At 36.9% G+C, this 11,638-nt stretch overlaps 1 protein-coding gene across 1 annotated transcript; it reads left to right on the top strand.

Moving 5' to 3' along the window:
- Positions 1-1,565: 1,565 nt before the first annotated feature.
- On the top strand, positions 1,566-11,329 carry c9 (complement component 9). Its single transcript, XM_059025073.1, has 12 exons — positions 1,566-1,679; positions 2,931-3,054; positions 3,621-3,768; positions 3,869-4,016; positions 4,755-4,893; positions 5,099-5,326; positions 5,772-6,012; positions 6,352-6,483; positions 7,233-7,408; positions 8,263-8,491; positions 10,621-10,790; positions 11,227-11,329. The coding sequence occupies exons 1-11, from the start codon at positions 1,594-1,596 to the stop codon at positions 10,773-10,775; spliced, it is 1,806 nt and encodes a 601-aa protein (XP_058881056.1). The 5' UTR covers positions 1,566-1,593; the 3' UTR covers positions 10,776-10,790; positions 11,227-11,329.
- The last annotated feature ends 309 nt before the right edge of the window (positions 11,330-11,638 follow it).

Below are 11,638 nucleotides of genomic sequence, written 5' to 3'. Positions count from 1 at the left end.
GGTTTCTCAGAGACGTCGGATTCAGTGGCCAAGAGTTGCGTCGCACAGTGAAGAACTTATCTGAAGCAGCAGAGAGGAGCAGCAACTGGCTGTGTTTGAGACGGAAAGATTCTGGCTGGGGATCTCAAGCACAATAGAAAGAAAGAAACGCTGATGTACAGGTAAGTAAGCTGGGCTGAGCTGAGTGGGGGACGGAGGGGGGTGATGCTGGGACGCCAGAATCACCGTCGAGCCCTCTTGAGGTGTCGTGGGCTAGTCGACGAAACACTGAGGATGGAAGGTGCCCACTTGAAAACCCCAGAGATGTACCCTACTTAGCTCAATCCAGACGGTTGTCATGCTGATGCACTGGGGAGGCCGCACTGTGGTTGATCCCCGGAGCCAACATCACAGCCGTTGTGTGTGCTGATGCGCCAGGGAGGCAAATAAGCTGATCCCTGGAGCCAGCATTACACTTCAGCCATTAACACCAGACAGAAGGATATCTACATCATCATATGGAAGGAAACGTAAATGGATGGAGACACATATGGATCACATTAGTTTAGTGTAAAGCTACGTCTTAGTTGGTGCTTATCTTGGCGAGAGCCGAGTTCAAATCAGCATGAAGTTTTAACATCTACTCTCGTGTAATGGAAATCACTTGGGCCTCAGGCCTATAAAACTCAGTTTGTAGGTCCTGTACTTAATCCAAGTCGCCAAACACTGTCCCGGTAGAAACATCAACAAGTTAATATAAAGTTGAAGGTGACCGATCCAAGGACCTTCTAATCCATTTGTTTATCCCGATGTAAGGCTTGTATTTAGCTCCCTTCAGGCTCGACGTCTGTCAAGATGGCCAACTTTCTGTGCTCTGTGTTCTGTGTTTGAATTTATTTGAATTCTACGCAACTAACAGCAAACTATATTCTTGCTCTTAATTGTATTATTACTTGTACTGTGATTCTTGAAATGTATTTGCTTACGATTGTAAGTCGCCCTGGATAAGGGCGTCTGCTAAGATATAAATAATAATAATAATAATAATAATAATAATAATATTATAGTAAGCCTAGATGATGCCTTTGTGGTCTATGGGTTTCACAACTTGTTATTATCAATCACTTTTTATTAATTTAAATTTAACTAATCAGAAAAAAAAACATTGCAATATCTCGTTTCCAAGGGAATCCTGTGTAGTCAGCAGACAATACATTATAAACGATATTCATACAAAATATGTTGTAGGTCTTGAATACAAACATTATCACTTACAAAAAAAATACTAGTTTTATACAGTACGATTCTAACGTTATAAAATTAGCACAAAGCAACTCGACTCCATGCTATTACAGGGTAGTAGGGCCCTGTGACTTTAAAATTGACAAATGTTTTGTGTTGACAAATGCTGTAGATAAACTATATCAACAGACAGGCCTACCGATAAACAGAAGGTCACATTTTGAAATACAAGCAGTTCTTGTTCAAAAAGTTCAGATTAAACTTTTTTTTTTTTTTTGCGCGGAGATCTTAATGTTTGCTTTGCGTTAATAATTAAAAGGCAACTGTCTTTAAAGTACTGCAGCACATTTTTGCTTCCAATACATTCCAAGGATGACAAGCCTAATAGTGCTTTGTGTTTCTCTTTGCACACTTTGCATTTTGCAAAGCAGTATCTTAGTTTATGGGGACCCTGACACGTACGTATTTGTATTTTTAATATTTTATGATGCAGTTCTAATAAACATTGGCGAGTAGTTAGTTATTCTATGTTTTAATATTTAGTTATGTTTTAATCTATTTTGAATCATTAAAACCGATTTGTCTCCTTTAAAAAAATAGTTTTGAAATTAAGTTCCTTAATGCAATGCATTGTGCAATGTAATCTGAAATATATTGTGTATAGATCAATGCACAAAGAAATACACATTTTTAAAATCAATTTTAATTAATTTACAAAGCACTTATTACTCTAGACTGTACGTAGTTTTTTAGATTTCATTAATTTACCTTGCTGAATCAAATGTTATCTTTTAAAAAAAAAATCTTTAATATGTATTTTTGTGGCACAAAAGCTTTTATTTAAAAACACATCTTTTAATAAATCAACTGTTTTATACTGTTAGCATCTTTACTGTGGTTTGATACATAAATAATTTGACGTTACAGCAAAGAAGAGCAAAGGAGAGTCCTGAGAATATGCAAAAGACAATAATTTATATTTCTCATTTATATATAAAAAAGATTTCATAAACTACATCCTTGAATTGAATGATTAAAAAAGGATATAATATCAGCCCTTGACAAAACACATTCCTTAATACAGTTTAATACAAAAAACACCCATTTACACATACTGTAGTTGGAATAAGTACAATATTTAGTAATTTATCAGTGTGTATAATTATCTGTATTTACAGTGCTCACCCTTTATAACGTCGTAGTGGGGAGCCATAATTACAAGACTGTGCTATTTGTGTTCTGCCTATAAAAGGGCTACTGTAATGGCATTATGGAGCAAATGGGAGCCATGACCCTAACGTGTTATAACCAATTCTGCACTATAACGAGGCGTGTTATAACAGGTGAGCACTGTATTTAGCATGACTCATCACCAGCATTCTGGTGTATTTTTAGTTTTACCTACTCCCCCTAATGCAGAACCTGTATGATTCAGGCTGTGTCTAATACATTATGTATTCTGATTGATGGCGACTAAGCTGCACAGATTTCAGATTTTCTGGACAAAACTATTGAACATCAAATATACAGAGTGGGTATAGAGTTCAGTTTGGCTTACCATAAGCCTTTACATCCAGAATACTGTAGGTTTTACCAAGTAAATGCATCAAATAATGATTGTTATTGTTACCACAAAAATGGTTTAACTAAAATGATGTGAAGTTGCTCCGCTCTGATATCTAATGACTGAAAATATTAATTTGTTACAGGGATGACCAGGAATCCAAACCCTTGAGAAGGACGGTTAGAGAGGTCAATGCCCCTGCTGCTGTAGACTGTAAAATGAGCCCCTGGTCAGAGTGGAGTGAATGTGATCCATGTTCGAAAAAAATGGTAAGAGAAAGACAAGAACAACCGCTCTCATAATAATGCCACATTAGATTAAATATGGAAAATGTTTTGGTTGAAAATGTTTAATGGGGAGCTGCATTGGTCTGGCAAGTTCTTCCTAAAGTTATCAAAGATTCAGTCATGTATACATATATCTTCTAACAAACTACTCACAATATTCATTGACAGTTTTGTTTGTTGAATACATTTTATAACATGTCAATTCGCACTTACTGTTGGACCTTAATATCAAACCTCTCAACTAATAAAGCATTTAGTCAACTGTGCACGTCCATTTTACAACTTCTAGTTAACAGAGCACTCTAACACAAAAAGTGTGCCTAGCATCAACCTGTATCAGTGGAGCGAACAGACTCAAATTCCAAAATCAATACAAGAAGAAAAGTTAAGAACTCACCCATTGCAATTCAGGAAGTATTTGTAAAGTGGTAATAACCATTTTATCTGAGATAATCACATAAATATTCATTTTAAATGTTAAATCCAGTATGCTTGCAGCACATGATTTCCCACTGTAATTATCAATTTATTCTTTGCTGTTGCTCCAGTTTCGTTCAAGGAGTGTTGAAACATTTGGGCAGTTTAAGGGGCTGGTCTGTACTCAGCCAATAGGAGACAGTAAATCCTGCAAAACTCAAGCTGTGTGTGATCACGAGGAGCCCCAGTGTTCAGAAACACATTTTTTGTGTGATTCAGGTAAATGAAAGTGAATTGCTCTTGTATATTTTACAATTAATAGCTGAAGTGATTACTGTATTAGAGGGAGGTTGTGACTCTTGTTCATTTGTACAATTAGGTCGCTGTATTAAAAAGAGACTGGAGTGTAATGGAGATAATGATTGTGGAGATCATTCTGATGAGAACTGTGATGAGGAACCAAAGAGGCCTCCTTGTCAGAACCGTGATATTGAAGTGTCAGAGCTAGGAAGAACAGCAGGATATGGGTAAACTTTAGGAAACATGGTCATAGCAGTGCACTGACACGGCAAGCATCATTCATAGCAGTGCACTGACACGGCAAGCACCATTCATAGCAGTGCACTGACACGGCAAGCACCATTCATAGCAGTGCACTGATACGGCAAGCACCATTCATAGCAGTGCACTGACACGGCAATCATCATTCATAGCAGTGAACTGACACGGCAAGCACCATTCATAGCAGTGCACTGACACGGCAAGCACCATTCATAGCAGTGCACTGATACGGCAAGCACCATTCATAGCAGTGCACTGATACGGCAAGCATCATTCATAGCAGTGCACTGACACGGCAAGCATCATTTTCAAACCAATAAGGTTTGCATGAACTGACACCTGACAGTGCAGCTTTGCAAAGTTACTGCTGAAAATTTCTTTTTTTGTGATATCCACAATTGAACTATATCTACAGAATCATAGAATGCAGTTGTGTACCCTACAGGGATGATTAATTAGGAGTTAGGAGTTATTTTTCTATCTTTGCTGTGGATTTATTGAAGTTATATAACAGTGCACTAGGCTCTGGTGTAATACCGTTGATATCCAAGTGATATAAATATATATATATATATATATATTTTTTAGCTCAGACTAGACACTAGCTATTTACAGTAATCAATGGCCCTCCTGTAAATGTAATTTAACTTGATATTGTTTGTTAAAACACTATTAAACAAAGGTGTAATTTCTCATTCTTATAGCGTCAATGTGCTTAGAATGGAGCCCAGAAGTAATCCTTTTGATAATGAATACTATAATGGAAATTGTGACAGAGTTCGAGATGGAAATACCAAGCAGTATTATCGCAGACCTTGGAATGTTGCAACTCTATTATATGAGGTAAGGCTGGTCTTACATTTCAGATCCTTTTATCCAGAAAATCAAAACAAGACAGTCGATCACATTGACAGAATGGCACAATTGTCTATATTGAATAGCTTTATAAATATAGCCCAATTTCTTACCATTAAAATAGACTAAATTGTCTGAATAATTGTCTGTTTTCATAAAAAATGCATGGTTGAATATATTGTTCCCTTTAAAGACATTTGCAGATGAATCGTTCTCAAAAGAGGTATATGAAAATTCAGATTCTCTGGTGAAAGATATTTTGACAGAGACCTCTCTTGGATTTGAAGTGGGGATGTCATTCAAGATCAAGCCAACAGAAGGTCCCATCAGTGCTGCTAATGGCAGTGTTGACATCAATTTGGATGCCAATTTCAATAGGATTGAAACCTTGAACACATTAAATGAATACTCTGTTAAAAAGGTAAAATCATTTTTAAATAATACATGTAATTCAACAAAGTCTAACCTTATGTATCATTTATTATTTTTCTAACTTTTAAACTAACTGTCCTATTTGTGGATTTGCACAGTATTTAAGTAATGGAGCACTACAATATTGCTAGACCAATCACTGTCTTGCAGTGTCACAAAAGAGTAGACAGAGCCAAACATAGCTCCTAAAAATCTACAAGCAATATGGTGACATCAGAAGTCACTGGGGAGTTAGTGGGAATAGCATTAAACCAGTAAAGTGATATTATAAATGATGTGGAAGTCACTGAGGTGTCCTGTTTTTCTCTTGGGCATTTGTGTGCACCAAATTATTAAAATTGTCATCTCATAATAAATCAAATGAATATAGCAAATTAGATTTTTAAGATCTTTCTAACAATTCAATGTTTTTTTCCACTTTTGTTTATATTTAGACACAATCCTTTTTGCGAGTGAAAGGTAGAATTCAGCTGGGTACTTTCAGAATCCGGAGCCGAGACCTTATGCTTGCAGACACATTCGTGGAAGACTTAAAATTTCTACCAGTAGAGTATGAGAAAGGGGAATACTTCAGGTTTTTTGAGGACTATGGTACACACTATGCTGTTTCTGGGAAAGTAGGAGGCCAATACGATCTTGTCTTTGTGATAAATAAACAGGAATTAAAAAGACGAAGTAAGTTTTCCTCATATTTAACATTTCTAACATGTTCAAAGTAATCTAAACTCTTTCTGACTTGCCAAGATTCCCATTTAAATGTAATGGTTTTGAATGGCAACTTGCTGTTGTAGCACAAATTTGCTTTATGGAAAGTTTTATTGTAGAGAAGTGTCAGACCAGAAAATAGTTAGAGTTCTGAGTTCTTGGTTAGTTGCAAAATGCAGCGCAATAGAGTCATGCTTTTATGAGTCAATGGGCCCAATTTTTTAGCATACATGTTTTACTATGTAGGATCGGTATCAAGATATCAGTTAAGCAAAACGCATACAAACTACAGTTCCGTAATCATTTCAGATATGGAAGTTAAAGATGTCCAAGACTGCCTTGGATTTAATTTGGGAATGGACATTAATGCAGCGAGCATGAGCACATTCACAACTAATATTAAACCCGAGTTCTGCAAGAAAACTAAAGATGGAACAACTGGTAAGTCGGATTTAATTTTTTTTGTTCTTAATTTATTGGAATTAATTTCATGGAGACCTCTTGTGCTCAATGAATCTCAAAACATCTAATAGTCCCATCATGAAATACATGTTAAATTATTCATGAGCATGCATTGCTGATAAAATATATGACTGGTTAACAGCTGGTTATGAGATTGAAAATGAATGTATAAAACAGGTGCAGCTGCACACCAAAGGTTTCTTGGCTAACAACAGTGTTTGATACAAGTCTTAAAACTATACACTGCATATACCCTACCAGGAAAGGCACCTGTGTGAGGTACTGTAGCAGGTCCCTTTGCGTGTTTCCTAGAGGCCTTTCTGTAAGGAAGGGGCCATACAGTATTATTATTATTATTTATTTCTTAGCAGACGCCCTTATCCAGGGCGACTTACAATTGTTATAAGATATTACATTATTTTTTAAACATTATTTTTTACTTACAATTACCCATTTATACAGTTGGGTTTTTTACTGGAGCAATCTAGGTAAAGTACCTTGCTCAAGGGTACAGCAGCAGTGTCCCCCACCTAGGATTGAACCCACGACCCTCCGGTCCAGAGCCCTAACCACTACTCCACACTGCTGCCCTGTGTTAAGAGATAGCAAAGTAGAAAAGTATTAGGAGCCTACTGTAGTTTTCGTTTTGATCCTTTCTGCTGCCCATGGAGTGATAAGGAATCAAATATACTGTAGTAGATCATATATTTAACATTGTATAATTTCAGGTACGAAGACTACTAATGGTGTGATTGAGAACACTCTTTCCTTAGTCCATGGAGGAACTGTTGCATATGCTGCTTCCTTCAGAAAGCAGATTAACGAGGAGGGTGTGGCAGATGTGTCTTCCTATATAGAGTGGGCCAAATCATTATCGGATGCTCCTGTACTGATTGAGACTACAGTAAGTAACGGAAGGTACTATTCAGTGATTGTCCAGAAACAATCTCTCATGATATGTAATTGTGGTGGGGTGCCCTGTCCCTGTGCGTATTTATGTATTTTATGTGGGGTGTTATTGTTGGTGTGGATGTATATTGGTGCACAGGGTATAATGTGGGCTATGCAGAGAGAGAGAGAGTCAGGAGAAAGAATTAGAATTATAAATATAACAATTGCTACTCATGTGGGAGGACCTGCACGATACTTGTTTTGTCCACTGTTTCTATGTCTATTTATTTTGGCCAATGTGCCATTTTGTTTGTTTGGTATTTGTTTTGTTCAAATTTTTTAAAAATTTATTTTACAATAAATCGGCGCACCAGCACATTCACCCATCATTCAGTGTCCTGCATTTCTTGGCCTGACGTCACCACACAAGCCAGCCTGTTCACAGCAATAAACAAGCTTGTTTATATTGATGAAAGGCCTAACACAGGGCTGATTTCTTTAGTGCAACACAATAAACCGAGCGTTGCACTGAAATCTCAAACAAGTGGAAATGTATGTTTTAGCCGAGACACAATCAGACTTTTAAGGTGAGGGTTAGGGTTAGTTGTAATTACATGTTTATCAAATCATACTATACCTATATAAACAAAGGAGGTGTTTTCTGTAGAGGATTTTGTGGAGAACAATGGTTGTGATGATCACACATTTAATGTTTAGTGGTGTGGGTTTGCTGTGAAATCTCTCTATACATCCAACTGTGCATTGCTATCAACGTTGGACCATTTTACAAGTTATGGAACATTTAAAGTGACGGTAATGAAGTTGGTGCGCCCTTTGTGAATCATACTGTGTATTCTCTTTCTTCAGCCAACTCCAATATATACATTAGTGCCAGTGACAATGCAACATGCAAACATAAAGAAAGAAAATATGGAGAGAGCCCTTAATGATTACATCGCGGAGTACAATGTGTGCAAGTGCAAGCCATGCCAAAATGGTGGCACAGTAACACTGCTGGATGGGAAATGCATCTGTCTTTGCCCCATAAATTATGAAGGTCTTGCCTGCCAGACTTTAAAAAAGACTGACTTAAAAGGTAAGTAGTTGCACATTTCATGGAATAAATCTAGTTCTACAGTTTCGCTGAACACTTATAAATTCTTCTATTTCTACATATTTAAAATGCTGACATTTATAAACCAGCCATGCAGAAATAGGCTCATAATTACATCCTTAGTATACAAACTGATGTTGCAAAACTTAGGCAGAGAAATAAACTTCATACTGGCAATGATAAATAATAATAATAATAATAATAATAATAATAATAATAATAATATTGGCTGCAGTGTACAGCAGGAATGGGCAACTCTGGCCCTTCCTAACCATGTTCTTAATTGTTTGTCACGATAGACAGGTAAATAGTGGGCAAGTATATTTATTCTAATTACAATAGGTAGCCAAACTACACCACTTCGTGAAAAGTACGAGTTAATTAGGAATCTAGTACTTGGTAACACTTTCATTCAGATCCCTCTTTGCAGGTTCTTTTTGATCCCAGGACCACACAACACAAGGTAGTTGTAAATAGATTTGATACACCAGTTTCTTTAAACAGTGGCATTTCATAGGTCACAGCATACAATATCCTTTCTGTATCTGGTTAAACACAGAATAGTCTAAATTAGCAACATTTTTAAAACACATTATTCAATAATCCTTTAATAGCTGGGGTTTAGCAATTAAAAAGAATTCATCAAAATGTGCTGAAAACAGATATAAATCTAACAATTGTAAATGCAACTGCTGCATAGTCAAGTGCAACTGGCTATATCTTTCGCCAAAAGAAAAACAAAAAAAGTCAATTTCGGTCTCACGAGTCTCTATCTTAATTCTGTAAATCTTTATAGGGGGTGTGCGGAGTGTGGGGTGTGGGGGGGGTGGAGGTTCCAACTGATTGCAAATGTGTTTGCAGGTTGCTTAGAAACAAAAGTCCATATTCAGCATCAACTCCCTCTTGCCTCCAGGAAGGCTCACAGATTCTCCCATGCGGCAGTGATAAAGCTTCTGCTGATAACACAACTGGGCTCTGGCGCAACAAAGCAACAGAGTAATTATTCAGCACAACTGGTTATAAGATTAGATTTCAGTCCCAATACTGGCTCACTCGATAGTCAATATTTGTCTATCAAAAATATAGAAACACAGTCTCAGCTTACTCTAGTCATTCCAACCCAGTTTATCTCAGAAGAGGATACGGCAGCCACAGTATTACAGAGTACGTGAAAATAGACACCCGTCAGCATCTTCTGCAGCCAAACATGAGCACAGATACACACAGCTCTTCCTGTAAGGTACTTCCCGTTGCTGCCTTGATTGTGTCTCTTCCAATCTCCGTGCTCCTCTCTCGTACTCTCGTACTCCTGGTCTTTAAAGGTGTGTGATCCACTAGTACGCGGGTCGATCTTGCTGGTCTATATTCCTCTTCCCTTAGCACCGTTCGTTTGTTTTTCTCTCTGTTCCTGTGAGTCAAAGGCCTATTTTTATTGTCTGTGAAGGGTAGATTAGGGCAGGTGAAAACACCTGTGATAGTTAATGTGAGAGTCGGGCGTCAGCAATCTCAATCTGTATCAGGTGTTGGTGCTCAAGCATCATAAATCAGCAGTTAGTGAACAAAATAAAAGCAAAAGACACAGTGATAATAAAAATAAGAAAATAACTTAGTGATACACACAATAATATTAAAAATCCAAAACACATTCATAATAATAACAGTGAAAAGTTAAATATTCAGTGCACATGATAATTAAAAACAAATTGAAATCTGACACTCGTTCCACCCTCAGTCTTAACAAACTGGTCATTCATGACATTTAATTGAACAAATTAAACCTCTATTTAAACCTACTGTAGAATTACCCTCCAAGACCGGAGTTGCCCATGTAGAGAAATCAGGTTATTGTGGTTGGTTGACGGTACCTCTTTCCTCAGAGTTGTATGATGGAGGGACTGACAATTTGGGTCAGTAGCTTGTTAAATAGCCTTTCACCCTGTTTAATTCCATTTTTTACACTGTGAATTTCTCATGGTATCATGTTATGCTTTTTTTGTAGTTTTGCTCTTTTCATATGTCTATACCTGTTTTCATCCGGAACTCTCATTCTTTATAGTGATGCCTTTCAGAAATTTGGGTAAATGTAAATAAAAACCTTGATTTATTTGCAGATGTTTTTCAAAGTACCACCCCCGAAGGAAACTGGGGTTGCTGGTCTGCCTGGTCTCAATGTAGCAGCAGAAAGCGCACCCGCACTCGCACGTGCAACACAGAGGGGTCAGGGGGCACTTGCAAAGGGGACACTTCCAGCTCTGACTACTGCTAGGAGGCATCTGTAAAAGTAAGTTTAACCTTAAACAATATTAAAAACAGCTTTACACAGCTCCACTAAAAGCATTGGGACACCAGTTATTACAAAGGATGACTATGGGTGGGGCTTGTATTGCCCATTGTTTACCAAGTATCTTGATAACACTGAACAGTTAATCCTCTTCATTAATATAAGCAAAGTACTTTAATAAAAAGGCCTTCTCAAAAGTGCAGTCAATCCCCAAAATGTGATACATTTTTCAAGAATACCTAGGGGAGCGACCAAAAAAGTTATCACACTGGATCCAGTCTTGTCAGTCATCATTGCTGAAACTATTTTCTTTGGGGGAAAATCAAGACCAATATCCCACCCAGAAAGAAGTACTTTACTTGTTGCACTTTAAAAGTAAATTTAGAAAACAAATGCTTTTTTTATGTTTTAATAATGATTTTTCTTATTATTTTAGGGCATGACCACCAATAAGTAACAGCAAGTTGGAGAGATAAAACTGAAGCTTTTACAATCTAAGATCTTGTAAATTAACTTTGAAATAAAAAATGAAGTTCAAACCCTTGCCGTCTCATTTGTCTATAAAAATAATTTATTATAATGTATTATATGCTTCGCTTTTAATAAAAATATAAAACAGTATTTATTTTTTTATATTTAAATATTGTTTTTTTTATATATTACAAATCATTATTTCCTCTTTTTCTGGTCATTGGATTTAACAAAATACAGACAAGCATTAAATAAGCATGCCAAAGTAACTGTGTTAACACAAAAGCAGTGCTTTTTAAGAAAAGATAGGATACTGTCACAAAGACGGCCGGAGTGGGTGGCGTCAGACCAGAAAGGAATACACAGACAGACGGTGG

The sequence above is a fragment of the Acipenser ruthenus genome, chromosome 1 (assembly GCF_902713425.1).
Source record: "Acipenser ruthenus chromosome 1, fAciRut3.2 maternal haplotype, whole genome shotgun sequence".
NCBI lineage: Eukaryota > Metazoa > Chordata > Actinopteri > Acipenseriformes > Acipenseridae > Acipenser > Acipenser ruthenus.
This window is presented reverse-complemented; position numbering and strand designations above follow the sequence as displayed.